Source organism: Amphiura filiformis, chromosome 2 (assembly GCF_039555335.1).
Source record: "Amphiura filiformis chromosome 2, Afil_fr2py, whole genome shotgun sequence".
NCBI classification, from domain to species: Eukaryota; Metazoa; Echinodermata; class Ophiuroidea; order Amphilepidida; family Amphiuridae; genus Amphiura; species Amphiura filiformis.
Window position 1 is genome coordinate 61,571,776 of NC_092629.1, and position 22,491 is coordinate 61,594,266.

Here is a 22,491-nt window from a genome sequence, read left to right on the forward strand (position 1 = left end):
AATGATAACAGGTGGACAAAACGATTAACAGAGTGGCAACCTAGAACAGGCAGAAGGAGAAGGGGAAGACAAAAACGCAGATGGCGGGACGACATCACATCCTACATTGGCACAACCTGGGCTAGGATAGCACAAGACAGAGAACAATGGAAGCTTCATGAGGAGGGCTACAGCCGACATGGGCTGACGTAGCCAGCAAGCAAGCAAGCAAGCAAGGTGTGAAGCAAGCACAAAAGGTCAACATCGCTACCCTTCTGCAGATGCCCATAGGTGCTATTGTATGAACTTTCATTTGATATTCTTAATACCATTATGAACCCAACACATGCACCTCATATCCAACCTTCTACCTCTTGCCAGGATAACATTGCCAGTTCAAGGGAGTCCCTTAAACGTAATATACAAAATGACAAGTTGTGAAGGAAGCAAGTAAATGTGTAATGTTGCCCTGCAATTCTTATTAAATTCATCCACACATAATTGCGTAAGAAACCCTCCGAACAAGATGTTGTTCATCAAACTTGTCAATCACTAATAATAAATAGTTCAATATCGGATCATATCTTTAATATCAAGCGAGGGTCATGGCTAAGTTGTTCAATTGTCTCATCGAGGTGAGTGAACTAATAACATTCTCTCTCAATGTCGCTATTCTGGAAATTATCCAAAAAAGAACATTCATCACGATTCAGAAGTGAACGATTCCTTGAATTAGCCCAGCAAACGCAAAACGTTTTCGAAACCATTCACTAGGTTGAAATAAAACGTTCAAAATTAATATCGTATTTGAAGGGTATAAAAACGTTCTAAAAACGTTTGTTTTAAAGGTGTTGCAAATCCCCTGCTTGTGTTATCTCGTCAAGGGAAGTTAAGCAGTATTAACGAAGAAGAAGAAGAAGAAAACATTCTAACAATGTTATTTTATTATGTGTTGATATTGATAAACTAACTATTTTTTGAACTTCTGGCAAAAAATTCAAACATTTATAAGGCCGAGTAAAAAAAAATACATGTTTCTCGTCCGTTCTTACAAAACATTTTCAAAACGTTCTCGTGACTCAGTTTTATTAAGTGACCCGAAATTTAATGTTATGAAACATTTTGACACAAACAAACAAACCCACCCCGCGCACTTCGCCAACAAAATCAAAAATGCTTCACCATTTTTGTGTTTGCGCGGGAGATAAAATTTAAATCTTAAGTTTGTAAAATTTTCTGGTATGATTACTCCCGATTCCAGAAAAATACAGCACTAATTTTTTGGAATTAAAAACACATTATCCTGTTTTATCAAATGAATCATAGCTACAGACAGATCCTTTAGTTAGCTCTGACTGGCAATAAAAGTTAAATTTTAAACATTTTAATATTTTTACAATTTGGGAAATGGGTCCAAAACATGAATTTTGCATGTTTTCTTACAATTTTGGTCACAAAATTCTAAGACTTGGCACAAGTCTAAGTATTCAAAATTTTGATCTTTAATAAAAACTTTATTTTGATATTTTGTTGTGAAAAAGATAAGGAAATGTGTTTTTCGAAATGTAGAATATAACTTGAAATTAGTCTTTGTACAAGTATTATTTTGGGCTTGATTGTCACGCATGTTTTTGGCCCTTATTGTCAAAAATTGACCAAATATTAAAATTTGAATTTCATTGCTAGTTAGAAAAAGGATTATGATTTAGCTATATTTCATTTAGGAAAACAGGATAATATTTTTTTAATTCCAAAAAAAATAGCGCTGTATTTTTCTGGAATAGTTGCTTGCAAAATCATGCGTAAAGAGAATCGCAGAGAAATACACAATAGACTCTCATGACATTAATGTATTTCTTAGATTTTAATTGTACAACGGCCTGGACTGAATTAAGCTCAATGATCCTGTTTTTTTCCTTCACAAAATTATTATATTTATTTCGTAATTGTAAATGCTAATGATTTAAACTTCTTTGTGATGTTTTATCAAAAATGTGAAAATTTTTATCGCATATTTAATGACACGCCCGTCTCCCTGGATTGTCTGTATTACTTTGAATAAATCCAGAGGAAATGTGGGAATTTATAAAAGTCCGGGAAATAATTCCACACAATTCTCTTCAGAATAGGCCTAGGCCTACTTCATCAAAAAATTGATAAACAAAACATGCGTCGGAAACATGTTCATTTAAAAGTGAAATGTTATTGACATGATGATTAGACGAACAACTCTCATGACATTAAACATGTTGAAATTAAACCCATAACGCGATCAGCTGATTGTTGACTCATACACAAAAATATTTAACGTTACAAAACATAGGCCCCTATTTATTCAATATACAGTAATGTACCAGTATTTATAACGGCAATTTCAACTTTCCTGCTTTCCAGATCTCAAACTAAGCATTTGTATAGTATATTTCCTGACATATCTCAACCTTATCCGATCGATCAGCTGATTTGTTGACTCATAGATATTACCGTCAACAAAAAAAATGTGCAACTAAAAAGCGCCCTCTTTGGCAGTTAGAAAATACTGTTGTGACATAATGCACTCATAGAAATTGTTCGTTGGCATTACTCAATAAGTTGATGTAAGTCGTTGCGTCAACTTTCCGAGTAATGCCAACGCGTACAATTTTGAGTAACGCTGACTCGATATCATTATGTTGGTCGCACTCATTTGCACTTACTTTATTGAGTTGTTACAACTCAGAAAATGAAACTAGCCTAGGTTAGCATAATTTTCTAGAGGTGTGCTATAGTATACAAAATTATGCACTGATTACAAAAATAAATGTTTGAATACTGCTAATTGTGCAGAAAATGATCCAATTACGTGAATTAAGTAACAAAGTACCAAATTGGAATAACTCAAAACAATAAGTTACCATAACTTAATATGAACGAGTTACATCAACTTACATGTTGAGTTACAATAACTCAACTAATTGGTTCTTTGAACCTTGTTTATTTTTCTAAGTTCCCTGAACTTGAATTCAGAAGTTGGCATTACTTAAAAGTTGACGCAACGACTTACATCAACTTTTTAAGTAATGCCAACAAAGTTGATTAGTTGACGGAACTTTTGAGCTTTTTCAGCATTTTTAAGTTCGGATAACTAAAATGAATTTTGTTTTGGCAACTTTTATACTATTTTTGAGTTGTCCAAACTTATTCCTTTTGAATTGCGCCAACAAGGCGAACAATGAGTGTGCTTATTAGCAGTCAAGTTAGCTCAATCGATAAAGCGTTCGACTATGGTGCGAGAGGTTGCGAGTTCGAACCCTGGTTGTGCCTAGTATGCTCTCGTGGAAAATTTGAGTTAGCTTGAAATTCCCTTGGACAAGGAACTCACTGCTAATTTGTCTCGTTGTAACCCGTACGAAACTCGGGGAGCTGATCCTGGTTGCGATGGGTATGTGGAATGTCTTGGGTGTGCGCTCTTGAAGCAGCAAAGTCCCTGAATTGTTGTTTAATGGTTTATGGAATGATGTGGGGCCATAGTGGTCAGCGACAACCTGTAAAGTGTGCTGAGGCTTGTGGATCAACGTCTAGGCGTTGTGCCTGTGCGTAGCGCACTATAAATCACTGCGCTTATATCAACGTCAAGGGCGCAGTCTTATCTCTCAACTGCCGTTTGTTCTGTTCAATTTGTTTGTTATAATCTCGAGATATGTTTAGTTAACAACGAAAGAGTAAAATCACATTTGCGCCACTATTAGGGAAGAGGGCTGTACATGCAAATCAATGATAGCACCCCGGGGATAGCACCAAGTTTATCAAGAGTTCCTTCGTGAAATCAAAAGAAATGCATCGATTTCTGAATACACAACAATACAAAATTGTTTTTACTGTTTTTAAATGCAAATTCAAAAGTTCCAAAATTCAGACCAATTTTGTATTTATGTAGGTTCTATTATTATTATTATTATTATTATTATTATTATTATTGTTGTTGTTGTTGTTGTCGTTGTCGTTGTTGTTGTTGTTGTTGTTGTTGTTGTTGTTATTATTATTTTAGTTTGACAAAGTAGTCCCATTTTACAGTAGACTTAGCTCTATATCGCATTTTATACATGTAAGCCCTACATGGTGGACATCTTTGAAAAAATGACAAAAATAAAAAATAACAATGACTCCCATCATTATGCTATTTTTTTCTTGGGAGGGTCCCAAATTTACAAAAAGTCGGCTTCAATAAAATTGCGACCTCCCTATTTCGTCAGCAAAGATTTTATGACCCCCACCGTTTGCACCGCCCCCAAACAGGCATCAGTCTTTTGGAATAAAATAAACACACTATCTGTAGTCATGTTGTGTTGTGACTCCCTACATTTTGGTCATCAAAAATATTTTATGACACCCCCTATTTTTCTTTCCGTATATTTGGGACCCCCCAATCATCTTATAAAATCCAATTGCATGCCTTTCTGTTATCATGCTTATGGCTTAATAAATGTCATCTCCATCTCCATCCAGGGCCATACTGCCCCCCCACTGAGCCCTCTGGAGGGTTTACATTTGCTACCCCCCCTAGAAACTCGTGTAGGTCATCCCAATAAGGATGGTCAATTGCTCCTGCGCCTGAACTTTTCACCCGATCATGGAGGGTGCGATGGAGAGTTTTCAGTGCCTTTATCTTAGCATGTATCTGCTCCCCTGACCGTATGGGGAATCCCCCTTGTCATGTAATAGCGTGGCTATCTCCCCCAACGCTTTTTTTTTTTTTTTATCCCAGAAATACTTTCCATGTCTCTCCAAATTTTAAGGATAGCCAATGTTTCCTTGTCATTCCAATTGACCTCCTCTATTGCGTTTATTTATATTAATATTTGCAGCTGCAGCCATGATGACATAACACAGTAAATTACTCTGCTCAGTGGCGTAGATTTCTTTTTGAAATGGGGGGTGGAGTTGGAAAAAAAATGTCAAGTATAGTCAATCCAGCACCTTTTGACGACAGAATAAGTGTCTGGTTCAATTGTGCGCGAAGCGCGCGAAAAATGTTGCTATTTTGAAGCTAAACTGATGAAATAATGGTGTAAAAGTATAATAAATGCGCGCGAAGCTCGCGAAAATATGCAAAAAAAAAAAAAAAAATGTGCAAATATGAGGTTATGTGGCATTATCAGGAGTCAACATGGGGGGGATGATTGTATGGACCATCCCCCTGGCAAAATATTGGGGGTTATCCCCCCCCATCCCCCCGGGATCTACGCCTATGACTCTGCTTAAAATTTTGCGCGAGTGATAATACTCACAGTTATATCCGACAGCCCAATAGTGCTGCATGGCCACACGTAATTACTATTACCGGACGTAACGTTTCGATCGGTCTTAACAGCTCTTAACCCTGGTCATCTTCGGCTTTAAATTGTCGGATTTAAAGCACATTACGTCGGATATAGTAATTTGTTTTATATCCGACGCTCATTCACACTCCCTCATTTCAAATATATAGTTTTGGTTTCTCTTTTGTTCAGAAACCAAAAATCAAGGGATTAAAAAGTAGAGCTGATCTGGTCTGTAATCATAACACTATTATGCTGGGAGGACACAGTATAGGGTATATAACCAGAAGTATACAATAGCCTATTGTGCTAACATAATTATTATCATGATTGATATCGGAAATCTATCCGCGGACGACAGTTGATGCTCTCTGTCGACGGTAGGTGGCATATTACACTCACGAGTTCTACATGTAGGCCTAGAAATCATATACATGCGCGTATATTGAAGGATGGTGTGGGGTGGGGGGATTTGTTTGTTTGTATGAAACATAAACGATGCATGGAGATGATTTGATTATGAATTAGTTTATTATCCCCGGAAGCACAACCCATACCTCTTTAAGAGGGGGCTCCCTCCCTATATAACCACATCTTCCCTAAATTACCCCTTTCCCCTCCTCCTCCCCTACATTCGATATCTTCATCTCGAGCTCTCCTCCCTTTCTCTTTCACTTCCAATGCTCTCTCTCATATGTTTCTCTCTCTCCCGGCCCATATCCCCCTTGCCCTCCACCCCCCCCCCCACACACACACACACACACACATCACACATCTCTTCTCCCCTCTATCTTCTACTTTTGCAGTAAAATTGCTTCAGTAAAAGTCATTAGGTTATTAGGTTATTAGAGGTCATATAATGGCCTTCCATCGATTCTGGTACATGGGATTAAGGACATGAATCGATTTTGTTTATAGCACCTATACAATTACAATAGTTGCCCTTTTGTAATGTCGAATGCAAATATTTCGATGGTCTATATATTTTCACAGTGAAATCAGCTTAGGCTGATTTCGTAGTCTCTTGTCAATGCTTTCAAACTAAATCAATGCTTTCAAATGTAGACTGCTTTGTTCGACTTCTCTGCTCGTGAATATTGCACTGCGAAATTTAAACATTTCTTTTGTATACTTAGATCACGTAACTCGAAAATCCTGTAATTTTATTTGTCACACCACTTATAAGAAACTGAAACCAAAACCGAAACTACCTGCCACAAATGTTTAGTTTTAAACAAAAGGTAGAAACAATGAGTTCGATATCTTGTGATTCAAGTGGTTAGGCAGGACAATAGGAAACCACGTGACCAAAACCAAAACCAAAACTAAAACTATATATTTGAAATGAGGCACTGCCACTTATCCGATACTATTACCGACGTAATTTAAGTCCGACTGTGTGAACAAAATGTCGGATTTAAAGCACATTACGTCGGATATACATGTAGTTATATCCGACGCTAATTCACACTGCCACTTATATCCGATACTATTACCGACGTAATTTAAGACCGGTAATAAGTGCTTTAAGTCCGACTGTGTGAACACGACTACTGAGCCCCCTTCATTCTACGTGATCGCCGCCTGTAGCAATGCATCTTGCTGCCCTCATCTTTAATATAATAACATACCGGTACTGAGCAATTGTTGCATAATCATTTCTAATCCCTCCAATGAATGTTCTTTTATTAACTGTACTGTACAGGTATTTGGATATATACTTCTAGTGCCCGTTTCTATTCATCGTTATGTATTCTTCTCCCGTTACGTGCATTATTTTCGCGAACTACTTCGCGTGCAGGTTTATATAAACATGCACGCTAAACAATACATTATCTAAACCCGCACGCTAAACAATAGATTTTAGATAATACGTGCACGCTCAAATACTAGAAATACTACTTTCACATTACTATATAACTTATATAACTATGTTCGATATATATACCACCAAAAAAGTACGAATATACATTCTGTGGTGTTAAAATAGGGTATGGTATTTTTTCATGCGCACTTTGTAAATCATAGGTTACAAACTGTTCTATTTTGCAACTATCATTGCCATAAATTATGATCAATGAACTCAAATAAATCAAACATCAAATGAGAATAATCGAGCTTCTATTAATTAAAAAGGGCTAAAAACAGGTGGACCATAATTATACAAGATGACACCATTACAAAATATTCAGCATTTTACAAATGAATTACATGTAGACCTATATCTAAGATAACATAAACACGCCCAGGAAACACACACTAGCGCATAATATCATGATCATGCTTTATAATACTGAACAAATTGAAAAATTCCACTGTCGTGTGTTTTAACAATATTAGTAGATTTTAAAGTTCAAATTGTAGAACTACGGTATAAAGTCCAGTTGATATTGATATAAGTTTATTCTCTCATCTCCATTCACCGTAGTACTACATGTAGTGGGACGTCAAAATCGATTGTTTCTAGGTCAACTGCTTCAGTGCTCTCTGTGTTCGGAACCACGATATTAAATGATCACAACATAAAGTCAATTGAACGGTTACAAACCATGCTTGAATAAGTTACTAAAGTATGTCGTATGGCGCAATCGATACCATTGATAGCCAACTTCTACAGTGATTGATTTTCTTGACCAGTTAACTCTATCATTACCACCATTCCAAATAGAGTTATAAAAAAGACGGTTTTCTTGAAAAATGTTTTAGGAGTATCAATACAAGCACTGAAAAAAGATAGAGAAGATGTGGTAGCAACAATGATTTATAACAGCAACTTTGCCCAAAAGAGATAAGTTTCTATGCCTCCAACAATTAAGGGTTTGCTCAATCTGATGAAGTTTGGTGATAAAATTTAGCTCATAAAGAGAATTAGTGTTCAGAGAAAAAATTAATCCCCAATGTTTTGAAAGTGTTGGATTTCCATTTCAGACCGGCTTCCTCAAAGGGACAAAAATCTTTCAAACTACCTATACCAATATGAATGGCTTCAGACTTGGACACATTTATCTTACAACCAGAGAAAGAGGCAAAATTATCAAGAGTACTGAAAAGGGATTGAAAAGGCTCCAAATCCCCTTGTAAGAAACATGTTAATTTATTGTTGTTAATGAGTTATGTGCGTTTTACAAAAGTGTTGTCGGGTCAACCCTCTTTACAACATAACTGAAGAACTACCGGACCTACAAAAGTATATCTGTGATATTTGAATATTTCTACACACTCGCTATATCATGATATGATGAATGCAATTTTTGCCAGTTGCTAACCTTAAAAGTCTTTTTCCTTTATATATTTATAGTGAGTTTGAAACATATTGAATTGAGATAGAACCCCCAAAGATAGAGCCATCAATGGCAGTAGCAATATGTACCGGAATTTGCTTGACGAGGAATTGAAGCCAAATAATGCAATTAAGCCGGCCAGGGTTTTCACTAATTATGCACCGCCTTAGTTCAGTTAAAAGGACCTGAAACTTAACGTACTTTATAATATAACACGTTAAAGTCTTGAGTCCAGGATTTCGGATATAATACTACAACGGAAAAGTATTTTGACATTATTCTGTAAGGTGTAAGACAAGTCAAATTTAACATTTAACACTCTAACAACCCAGCACAAGCTATTAAATCCATCCAGGCCAGGGTCTGAGTTGCTATATACAGACTGATACACAGGGCTCACAACTAAATTAGATTAGCTTAGATTATCACACCACCTGTCACCTGTATGTGATATGAAAAATCCCTTACGCATAATTATGAAGTACATGTTATATTGCCGTGATTGGTCGGCATCTTGGTGATTGGAATCAATTTTACAAATCCATGAAATTGAAATGTTGAACTGCCCTGGTTAAAAGTTAACACCGTTGATATTTTTTACACAAGCAAACATTTTCCTTCAAAAACACAGTCAACATGACGAGAACGTTTAGGTGCCGATCAATGTTTATTCAACTTGTTGGTGTCTTGAGTGGGATTTTGAATATTTAATTTCAGAGTCAAGGGGGGGGGTAATTTTTAAATGAAAAATCAAAATGGGAAAACAAGGGGAAATCCAAATGATGAGTCTGAATTAATTGAATTTTCAATCATTTGATTCAACCAAAAGGAATGATTTATAATTGAAGTCAAGGGCAAATATTTTTCGGTTTAATAAAGATTGCAAATATTAAATAAAATAGTACAAAATCTCATTCATAATGCTAAACCATTTAAAGTATAATTGAACCAGTCCAGATTCTATAAACATGAAATATTGACTTCTATTATCTGTCAGTAGCGCGAATTCTCAGAGAAATGGCTAAAATGCAATAAAAAAAATAGCCTCCTCCCCAAAAAAAAAAAAACTACAACAACATAGCTTTCTGACCAAATGTTTCTGAGCCAAACCTTGTTTGGGGCCTTATCACTTACCAGTGCCGTGTAATTTTAAAATGTTGCTTTATTTCTATTGGCACTACATAATATGCTACTATTATCTTAAAAAAATATACGTGTTATTCAAAAACAAAGTTGGTATCATTTTTAAAGGGAATTTTCTAATCGTTACCGACACCTAAAAATATCAATTTTGCCATGTTTTTAGCTTGGCCAATTTTGTGCCTATTTTGCATTGTTCTCAAAAGTTAGAGCGCATTGGTGACAAGTATTAAAGATATGTATATTATAGGGGCAAGGACTACAACTACTGCACTGAAAATTCAGCAACTCAAGGCAAGAAGTTATTGATTTATTGATAAAATATTGGTTTTCCCTCATTTTTGACTGTAACTCCACAACTGTTGTCTATGCTCAAATACAATTTCCAGTGCAGTAGTTGTAAAAACTTGTAGTCACCAATGCACTATAATTTTTGAGAAAAATGCAAAAATAGACACAAAACTGGGCAGGGGTGTAGTACCCCCTTAAACTTCCACTTAACAATCAAAGATCAAAACTTGACTTGAGGTCGTGGAGCATGAGTTTATTTACCCAATTCATTCAAAGGAATAATGCTCTGCGTGCTAGCCATGTGCCAAGTTCAAATTTTGAAATATTTTCTCAAAATATCAAGAGATATCTCAAGAACCGCTGAACCAATACTATGCTTGTTTGTACTCATTTTAAGGGGGTACTACACCCATTGATTTTTTTTGGTGCAATTTTTTGCATTTTGTGAAGAAATTACACCAAAAAAATTGGACAAAGTGGTATGCAAAATGAAGGGCAAATCTTCTCGTTTTATTGGTGGCATCGGTATCAATGTAGCTTACATGCTTTTTAAAGATAGAAGCCAAAAGGAGGTACATCACTGATGATTTAAATTCACTTCATTTTGGAAAGCTTACTATCAACGGATTTCGTTAAAATTTTGGATATGTGTTGCTAACACATTAGGGAAATAAAGTTGATATGTAAAATGGGAATAAGTGGTTCCTGATTTCTTTTATGACTTCATGAACTTGGTGCTCCACAACTATCAAAAAAGGAACTGGTTAAAATGCTTCTATTTTCAATGTTGAGCTATATTTTGTATTTTTAACTTGCGACATTATTTCACTGAAACTTAATTAAGCCATAGGTAACACGTTACCACAACCATACTACAGCAATGTTGAAAAAAATTGTATTTCTTGTCACCTATACCACCATATTGGGTAGTTTTCCGTAAGCTTAACTTTTGTGATTTTGGTAACTATTTTATATTTATTTGTGAAATCCATCTCAACTAAGCATTCTAAATTGTACTCACCATTTACATCCCAAGGTATATTAGTATATCCACCTTACACTTCTCGATATATATCCAGATAAAGACAGAATATCAAAATTATGCCTCATTATGATATCACAGACTTTCACATGTGTATTCAAAATTGATGCTTAATTAAATTGACTCATGACTATGCATCCATTGTATAAGTGTTTGTTTAATTTATTCAGTGTTATATTTTGCATGCACCACCACTAGATTTTCTAATAGAGAGTATAACAAAGGATTTAATGTATTCTATTCATGTACCCTACTTGAACATGTTGAATAGAATTAATTATAGTTTGTTATGAAACACAGATCTGAGTTACTAGGATACAGTAAACAAAAAATATATAGGGCTAAAATGACTTACTAAAATGGTTTAAAAACACTTTGTATGTAGGTATATTTTATAAGTTCAGGACATGAGGTGATGAACATATTTATGTACTTAATAAATTTGCAAGAAAAAAAGAAGAGGGGTACTGATGAAAATCAGGGTATTATTCCCCCTTAATGCATGTTCATTCTGATTCTAAATATGGTCATGAACATTTACAACTCTGAAATGTTTTAAAAATGAATTATTATTGGGGTTAAAGAACTGTGTACTGAGAGATGCCGATGTAAACGAACCGCCCTACTTTTACACCCAAATGCCTCAAAATTAATCCACTTAGAAAAGTCAATATCAATATTAAAGTTCAATGTAAAGTGAAAAAGCTCGTGTCAACTTCATAAAATTACTGTAACTACATGAATCAATGTATCGCTTTCAAAACCTTCCTGAACGTGACTCTAAAGGCTGTATAGTCCATTTGACCAAATGTTATTTCCTATGACGTTTTTGTTGTTGCTGTTGTTGATTTGTAATCCAATGGGTCCTAGTTGAATTTTAGTTTGGTTGCTAAAATTGCAAGTTTGCGCAATTTGTAGTACATGTATTGTATATTCTAAATCCAATCACGTAATCTTCACGTACGTACACGTATAGGCTGGTTTACAATTTCAAAAGCTGTGAACATCATGACATAGTGGTCATTCTGAAGAAGTCATACATCAGCCGAGATGACGAGATGATATGATTACTTGCCGAGTTATAGAACCTATGTATTGCTGGTAGTCTTCGAAAGAACAGCAAAATGCCACTGTCCCTGATTTAGAGGAAGTTTAGGCAAATATCACATCGGAGGGCGCTAATCATTGTTTAGAATCTGTCAACTTCAAGTGCATTGATAACTCAGTCCTATCATGGTTTGCTCATAAGAACTGCCCTTCTTCGTCATCCCACAGTGATGACAACAAACGCTCCTCTCTAACATTCAAAGTTGAGTATAACAGGAGGAAATTACAAAATTCTGATATCAATGTTCTCAGAAAATGATTTGCGTGGTTGTCTTCTTTCTATTTGTTGTGATCGGTCTTTTTTTACTCCTAACGCTATGGACCACAATGGCCTCATCCCAATGACATAGTCCAATAACCTCAATTAAACAATCATACCGTAGTGCAAAAATTGATCTCAAGAGGCAGAGTTTTTGTACCCAAATTTTCAAAGGTCATTCAATGAATGTACAAATGTATTGGGGTTATAGAACTTTGCCCTGATATATGAACATGTTGTGGATCCTAGTGTGTATTGGTATTATTTATTATCATGATTATTTATGATAACATTATACGGTACACAAATACAATAATGGGGACTCTTTTTTATTGGATCGAGTTTTAACAATCATTTCATCATCATCATCATCAGCAGCAGCAGCAACAACAACAACAACAACAACAATAACAGCAGCAGCAACAACAACAACAACATATAGCAGCAGCAACAGCAACAGCAGCAGCAACAATAACAACAACAGAATTAGCATGAAAGTTCATCTGTGTTGGTAGACTTCATCATTGTAAATTTAAACTTATGATCTCAACACAAAATTAAGACGTACCTCAAGTCTCCAGATGAAGGTCAAAGTTGTGACCGAAAATTTGAGGTACGTCTTAATTTTGTGTTGAGATCATAAGTTTAAATTTACAATGAACAACAGAATTGTATAAGAGACTGTGATAAACTTGTTGTTCATTCTTATCATTTCAGGCGAACCGTTTCAGGAAACAGAGAGAGATGCCATGATGTATATATTAGAAGATAACGAGCCTATAGAAAAAGGTAACAAGTTCAGTTTTAAGCCTTGTGTTCCTTTTTTTCGTAGACTGACGAACCAAAGATAACTCCAAACCGACGGTCACTTCACATTAGAGTTGTTTTCCGTGCAAAATCAGTTTTGCAATGGCCGCCCTCGACCCGCGCGCTCAATGAATCGCGTAAGCACTTTATGGGTTTATGAATAAGAAATAACGGTTTAAATAATCTGATAATGTCGTTTATATAGACCTGTGTAGAAACCAGATACTGTACATAGGGCTTTCTTGTACTACCCCTCCAATTGTTGTGTCAATTCTCGCGATTCACAATACAATGCGCCGCCAACGGTTGCTCTTGCTAGTCCAATTATGACCACCATTGGATTTTTACGCGAATGTGATAATAGACCAATCAAATTAAGGAAATTGCCCACCACTAATTGTAACATAATCCATTTTACATGAATACATCTCCCTAAAGCATACACAAAAACATATCAAAAGTCCTCAAGAATCCATTTGGTCAAATCTTGCTTGTTAAAAGCATACTAATGTATTCCTCTCGTCATAAGGATTCAGAAAAAGAATTGTTTGACCTATCTCCGATGTACATTTCCTGAGTTATAGATCAAATGTTAAAATTTGGACTCTGCAGGGGGCAAAAAATGAAAAATTCTCCGATTTTGATAAAAATAGTATCATATTGCCCCGCTTGCAAAGGCATTTCATAAAAAGAATGGTTTGCTATATCTCAGGTGGTTTGTTACCCTGGTAACATGGCAAAGAAGGTCAAATTCCATAGAGCCGTATTGACCTTGACCTATTTTGTGATGTTACCTACGTAATAAAACATCCAAAACAATGCAACTTTTCTCATTTTGAAATATTTTTGTCTAAGGAACAATTTGACACAGTTGGATTAGAATTGTGGCATATTTCCATTATAAACGACTGTGGACCCAACATTTGACCTTTTTGCCTATAACTCAAGAACTGTATGTCGGAGACTGGTCAAACTATACTTTTTCTGTATCCTTCTGATGAGAGCAAGATATTGGTATGGTATTTAAATAGATTTGACCAACTTTGAAATTTCACCCCATGCATAAGCTTTAATATACTATATATTTCTGAAATGAATGGTGATTAAATGGTTTCTGTTACAATTAGTGGTGGGTTAAGCCCTGATTTTCCTTAATTTGATTGGCCTATACAGGGTGGGCCATTAAAAAGTTCACACTTTTTCGATGGCTTATTTCTCAGAAATGAAAACACATATTGAAATAAGTTGAACATATTTGTAAACCTCTATCATTGCTGAAAAGGGCATTAACATCCATGGTCTAATTACAAAATGGCGACCATTTAAAGCAGAGAAGTCAAAAACCACTTTGCACACACGTAAGACTATAGACAATGATCATGCATATTAAGTTTTTAGGCTTAAGCAAGTTTTAAAAAAGTTTTATGACTCTGTATGCATTTACTTGAGTGTCATTGCTGGGGTCATCGGACTCATGCGTGTATGAGTTGTTTACTGTTTGAAAATCATTCACCTGTGAAATTGACACAAAAGGCTGATTGGACATGCTCATTTACATAACAAATACACTAGTTTTGGAGGAACTTCAAATTTAAAATGCCTTGCGTGCGTTCTTGTCATTCATGTTAGAGATACCCGTGTAAGTACTTTGAGGTGATTCTTGCTGTTCAAAATGCGGCAGTTTACAAAGGAGGAACGAATTTTCATCGAGGAGGAAATTTCAAGAACCGGAAAGGTGCGCTCTGTCCTGAATGCATGGCCGAACCAGTTTCCGAATACCAGACTTCCTAGTCGCCGACACATCTATAATATTAAACAAAAGTTTCACTTACATGGAACTGTTCTCAATCGGAACAAATCTAACAGTGGGAGACCACGAACAGGAAGATCAGCCAATCACATTGCCGATGTTAGAAGGATTTGCAAGCTAACCCAAGATTGAGTACTCGACGGAACAATTGTCCCCATATTCCAAGGACAACGTTCAGACGAATCATCACTCATGATATCGAATGGCACCCTTACAAGATCCTTAAGCGTCATGGACTGCAACCAGGAGATCCAAATCGGCGACTTCAGTTTTGTAACTGGTTAGTTAACAGAGCACGTCGCTTTCTTGATACCGCTGTTGTTGTTGACGAGGCAAACTTTCAAATGGACGGGTCTGTCTCTTCTCAAAACGTACGGATGTATGCACCGAAAGGCAATCCTCCGAGAGACTTTGCTTTTAACGTTCCACATGACAAACGCAAAGTTAGTGTTCTTGCAGCCGTCACAGGAAACAACCGGTTGATAGGACCGATATTCGTTGACCAGAACATAAATGGAAACGTTTACCTCGACATAATCAATGATCAACTAGAGCCTCAACTGGTCCAAATATTTGGACAGCAAGCGAACGGGGCCATCCGCAGGGCGTGGTGCTTTCAAGACGGAGCGCCAGCCCACCGTCTTATCGCTGTTAAAGACAGATTGCAGGAGTTGTTTCCGCATCGTGTTATCGGCCTTGGACATCATGTGGAGTGGCCTCCGAGGAGTCCTGATCTGACACCTTTGGACTTCTGGCTTTGGGGTGATGTCAAGGCGTCTGTGTATGCCGAAGGTCCGCCAAGGAATTTGCGGGAGCTGAGGAGACGTATTACAGATGCGTTCACAAGGATCCGACGCACCAGGGTTACTTCAAGAGCAGTTCACCATATGTACGATCGTGCGATGATTTGTATTCGCGAGCAAGGAGGCCACGTTGAAGAACGATAAGAACACTTTAAAGACAGAAGCATTTTCACTGTGGCATGCATAAATACGTGACTTTATGGAACCATGATAAGCAGTAATGAAGAACAGAACTATTTTTATCAGAGTCAAATATGATTTTACTTGTAGGGTCAATACGCCTATTCTCGGTCACACGCCTATTCTCGGTCAGTTAGCGTATTGAACAACAGCTGACGACCGTTGCTTTAATTTCAGCCGTGTCTTCCGAAAGAATCATTTAGCCGTACCGGTGCTGCATGTTTTGGGGACTTTTTAATATCACGGCAGCACAGATCACCTCAAATGATAGATTTTGAGATTGTATGGTCACCTGAAATATCGGCATTAAAAAAAAATAATGACGTCATTTAAGAGGTGATATTGTAATATAATCAGTGATGCGAAATTGTACATGCATTTTAAAGCTATAATTTTAACAAGTTGATCCATCTGCATCGTAAATAACACCATAGCAAATGATTGGTGTTGTGTTTATGTAAATTCCCATAGAAACAGGGGTGTCCGAGAATAGGCATACGAATTCCGTTGGCATTCCTATTCTCGGTCAGTGTTCCCTAGTATGTGCCATGTGTCCTACAAATGATCATGCATGAGCACATGAGAAGTGTTGCATTTTGCTCTGCAGGCTTAAATTAGGCCTATAGCCATTTGTCGAATACAAATGAGCGAGGAGAAATTATTTGTGACCGCCCGCCCCTCCCCCCTCTACCCCTTACCCCATCCCCTACCCTGTCGTATTTTCGAGTTTTTCGGTCGGAAAAAGTGGGTCAACATTGTCACATTTCTGTCGGCAAAAATGGTTCCTGCCCTGGACCGAGAAAGGCGCTATAACTGACTTGCGCAGATAACATACGCTATCTCCTCGGGCCTACACATGCTATTAGCGCAATTTTGTCATTACCTTATATACATGTTAGCACAAATAGCACCGCTATTTTCACGGGTGTGCTATTTGTGCAATTGACAGTGTTATTTTTTGAGGACTTAGAAGAAAACCATTAGGGACATTAAAAATAGCTTTAAATGTTAATATTAGCGCAGTTATCATGGTTATGCTATTTTTGAGTACTTGGAGGGGTGTTATTAGCGCTGCTGTGCTATTCTTATGGTTATAGACCTTATAGCGTGCTATTAGCGCTATGGTGCTATTCTTAAAATGGTTAGGCCTTATAGCGTGCTATTAGTGCTATTGTGCTCTGGAAATTGTTTTGGCCTTAGGGGGCATGTAGCGCGTTATTATCGCAATAATGTTATTTTTGAATTCTTGTACACTTGGAGGGGTGCGATTAGCGCTATTGTGCTATTCTTAAAATAATCTAGACCTTATAGCGTGCTATTAGCGCTATTGTGCTATTCTTCAAGGGGGCACAATACTAAATCCTTCCTACAAAATGAGAACAATCAAATAGCTACATATTGATACCAAAATGAATTCATTTTCATCCGCAAAACTTGAGTTTTAAACTTGATATTTTAAGCTGTTAGACATGGAATATTAACATTTTCGTATATTTTATGTCTATCTAGCTGACAACTAATGGTTTAATTGCTTTTAAAATAATGCTAGAAAGTTGGAACTATCAATTAGCTACATATTGTTACCAAAATGAATTCATTTTCATCAGTAAGACCTGTGTTTTGGTGATTTTTATGTCCCCTTACCCCTTAATATTGTCATATTTTACGCTTCTTCACTTGAAAAATGGATATTTTTTTACATTTTAAAGTCTATACAGCTAACAACTAATGGTCATTTTGCTTTAAAAGATTACAAGAACCAACTAGTGGCAAATGGTGGTCATAGACCACAAACCTAGCTGGGGCGTGTTGGTGTTTTGGAGGTATCTGAACCCTGCAAAATGTTCCAAAATGTTCCCTGGTCATGAGGTTTGTTGTCACCGAGTTTGAGTCCCGTATTCCTTCCAGATGTCCAGAAAATGCAATTTTGATATTTGACCCCAGAAGACCTTTGACCTGACCCCTGCAAAATGTTCCAAATATGTTCCCCTGGTCATTAAGTTTGTTGTCACCAAGTTTGAGCCCCGTACCCCTTACAGATATCCAGAAAATACATTTATAAGATTTGACCTTTGCATGACCTTTGACCTGACCCCTGCAAAATGTTCCCCTGATCATGAGATATGTTGTTACAGAGTTTGGGCCCCATAACCCTTACAGATATCCAAAAAATGAAATTATAAAATTTTACCCCAGATAACCTTTGACCTGACTCCTGCAAAGTGTTCCAGTGATCATTAAGTTTGTTGTCACCAAGTCTGAGCCCCGTACCCCTTACAGATGTCCAGGAAATTAATTTCTAAAATTTGACCTCTGCATGACCTTTGACCTGACCTGTGCAAATTGTTCCCTGGTCATGAGATTTGTTGTCACCGAGTTTGAGCCCTATACCCCTTACAGATGTCCAGATAATGCAATTGTAAGATTTTACCCCTTTAATGACCTTTGACCCCAATTCTGCGTACAAGTTCTAGGCGTGGGGTATAGCCGATCCATATATGCAAATGTCATCATTGTACAATATAATATGTGGCAGAAGAAGCATTTTGAAGGTATTTGGTTAAATACAGGAAATGCCCCCTTAATGACCATTGACCCCAATTCTGTTTAGACACTATGGGCACTGGACATAGCCGATACATATGTGTAAGTTACGTAATTGTAGGATGTAACATGTAGGAGGAGAAGCATTTTGAAGTTTGTTGGCAGAAGAAGAAAGAAAGAAAGAAGAATCGGATAGAAAAACAGGACCTAGCTCGGGGGGTTGAAAACCCCCCAGCTAGGTAAATAGCTATGTATTGATGCCAAAAATGAATAAATTATAATGAATAAACATCGAGTTATGTTGGATTGTACGTCCCCTACCCTTAATATGGTCATAATTTACACTGTTACACATTGGAAAATTAACATTTTTTCACACTTTATGTAGACCTGATGGTTTTTCTGTTAAAAATAATACTGGAAAGTTAAAACAATCAATTAGCTACATGTTGATACCAAAATGAATTCATTATTATGAGTAAAGGTTGAGTTATGGTGGTTTTTATTTCCCCTAACCCTTAATAATACCATATTTGACACGGTTATACATGAAAAATTAACCTTTTCTCCCATTTTATGTCTATCTACCTGACAAATGATGTTTGTTTTGCTTTAAAATAATACTAAAACATTTGAACAATCAATTAGCTACATATTAATTCCAAAATGAATTCATTATCATGAGTTGAAGTTGAGTTATGATGGTTTATATTTCCCCTACCCCTTAATATTGTTACACACGCTGCTACATGTGGAAAAGTAACTATTTTTTACATTTTCAGTCTATTTTCCTGACAAGCAGTGGTTGATCTCACCCCGCACATATAAATATTCAAAATATTACATGAATGGTAACTTACCAAACAAATTGTGTTAATGGAACTTATATAGTTCAGCTGAGTGACATATTAAGACACGTAAAACACCCCAACCCCGAACCCTATACACACCCACCCCCACACCCACATACACACCCCACCTACCCCAAACCTACACAACACAAACCAACATGCACGCAAACATGCACTTATATAAATATTTGAACCAGAACATCAATGTTTGCCTAGATATGCTTGGTATTAAAAACAAAATTAAAAAATGGAGCTTGATTAATTTTGAAAATAGAAATTGGCACAATAGTAAAATTTGAAGCCAGTGCCATAAAAACACCCACCCTACGCATTGTTGTGAAAAATCTGATGTTCCACTAGTGTATGGACTGGTCACTCAATCATGATCTAATGAAACCTAGGTTTGCTTTCAAATAATACTAGAAAGTTAGAACAATCAATTAGCTACATAGTCAAACCAAAATAAATTCATTATTATAAGAAAAAGTTGAGTTATGGAAATTTATATCTCCCCTACCCTTAATTTTGCCCTATTTTTGTGATTTATGTGATTATACGTCCATATATAAAATGACCTGTAAAAAAAGTGTTACCACAATTTGAGACCACTACCTACCTAGCAGTGATCTAGAGGGTCCATACTAACTACCTATGGTGTCAAACCTTGTATGTAGTGGGGGGTGAACGAACTCCTTATTTAGGGCCCTGTGTGATCTTGCTCCTGGACTAGTCGGGCGTGCCACCGCATTCCGTTGTGCGCTCCCACAAAATAGGACTACCTCGGACCCCGATCGGATGGTACGAAAATGTTTGCCAATAAACCGTTTTGAAAGGATCGCTCCTTGTCAATATATCTGAGAATACTACACACGTATTTTATTATGGGTTTAAGTTATCAAAACCGCATCATACCGATCAACCAGGCTTCCAAAAGAGAATGACCGAGAATAGGTATAGAAAAACTATACGGTGACCGAGAATAGGTGTTTAGTGACCGAGAATAGGCAATGTCGTCAACTTTGACCTTTTGACCTTGTACTTCCAATACAAGTTCAATGGAAGATGTCATGCAGGGTATGATAAACGGGGCGTTGTGTGCAATGCACGATCCCATATAGCTAACTTTTATAATCATTTGCACAAGAAATAGAGCGGGTTGTTTCTTAAGTGACCGAGAATAGGCGTATTTACCCTATTCTTACTTTTCTAGTGCAATATTTTTAATTTCATGACAATTTGAGACAAATAACTCGTTTCCATTGAAGCACTGCTACGGTTTACATGTGTCTATATGAAGAAATAATTTCCGAAGAGAAGGAGAGACATTCCTGACACCTATTTATAAATTTATCTTGTTATATCTCTATATAAGATTTATGTTATAGTGCAATAACCATCATGAAGACTCGGGTATAAAATTATGCACATTATCTAGAATGCGACTGCAAACAAACGTTAACTGCGCAGATTATTTAAAGCCACTGTTACATATTCTGTTCAACTGGAAGGCTACATATTCTGTTTGAAAAGAAATATTTATTTAAATATGGTTAATTTACAAGAGAAATATTGACAGAACTTTCATGCGTACTGTTATTTTTCTTCCTTTGTTCCTAATCCATTGTGGTGTGAACCAGCGACCACCATATATCGCGTGATCATCCGCTCCATTTGACTTACGTGTGTGCAAAGTGGTTTTTTTCTTCTCTTGCTTCAAATGGCCGCCATTTTGTAATTAGACCATGGATGTTAATGCCCTTTTCAGCAATGACAGTCCAGACATAGAGGTTTACAAATATGTTCAACTTATTTCAATATGTGTTTGCACTTTTGAGAAATAAGCCATCAAAAAAGTGTGAACTTTTTAATGGCCCACCCTGTAATAATAATGCTGAAAACAGCTCCACGAAGAATTCCGTGTGATCAATAGATCGAAAATGGATCGTGTGTAACATAATTATATTGACATTTAAACACACAATGACATGTTCCTGTATTGTATTCGTATTACGCGGGCTTTAGATATCGATATTTTCACATGATGCACTGCGTATTTTGGCCTCTCCCCAGCTACCGCTGGAGGCGCATCGTATTGTGAATCGACCGAATTAATGCGGCTTTCTACATTTACTGATAACACTATGGTCTCATTTTAAAGTGCAATGACCTAAATCAACAGTTCATAACTTAAAAGATTACCTTAAATTGTGGAAGATGATTGTTTTGTACCCAACACACTCGAGGGTAATTTTGTGCATGTAGAAGACCATTGGGGTTCATGGATTGTGTACTGATGGATGAAAATGTTTAGGATCTGTGTAAAATTTTGTCTCTATTCATTCGCAGAAATCGTTGATGGCGAAATACCACAAGTTTTAGTCGATGGTGACATATATGAACCAGTGCGAAATGAATCTTCTAGAGTAAGTATAAATCGTCGTCCGTATTCCATAGTGGCGTATAGTGGGGCGCCGCGAATAAACAACTTTTCGAGAAAATCGGGTTTGAAGAAATGGCAATTTAAAATCGAGTTGTGTAAATCAGACATTCATTATATTTTGTAAATGATGTGAAATTTCTGTAGTAAACTAAATAGATTTTATTGTTATATATTTTTCAAAAGAAATAAATACATACTTTTGCTGGCAAACTGACAATAAAACTATACGTCACTATGGAAAACGAACAAAACGCAATACCTAACCTTTTTCAGTATTCCATAGTGGCGTATCGACCATACGCCACTTTTTATATTATTTATAATTATGAAATATCGGCAAAATGAAAACATCGTATTCCATAGTGGCGTATAGGTCCGATACGCGTACGCCACTATGACATACGATGTTTTTCATTTTTGCCGATATTTCATAATTATAAAATGTATAAAAAGTGGCGTATGGTCGATACGCCACTATGGAATACGAAAAATGTCACTTTGTAACTATACGCCACATTTAATTAATCAATTACTAATTAATTAGCTAATTATGACTGATGAGACTTAGAAAAAAATGAAAGAGAACATCATTAAAAACATATGTGCCAATTTTCAAAAAAAATGACCAAAAATCACTATACGCCACTATGGAATACAGCC

The 22,491-nt window shown here is 36.5% G+C and overlaps 1 protein-coding gene across 3 annotated transcripts in view; it reads left to right on the forward strand.

Moving 5' to 3' along the window:
- LOC140146497 (uncharacterized) overlaps positions 1-22,491 on the forward strand; it is a 178,783-nt gene that overhangs the window by 93,534 nt on the left and 62,758 nt on the right. For all 3 annotated transcript variants that reach the window (XM_072168365.1, XM_072168364.1, XM_072168366.1), the window contains exons 3-4: positions 13,114-13,185; positions 21,738-21,814. In XM_072168365.1, the coding sequence (XP_072024466.1) occupies positions 13,114-13,185; positions 21,738-21,814 (149 nt within the window). The remainder of the gene's footprint in view (positions 1-13,113; positions 13,186-21,737; positions 21,815-22,491) is intronic.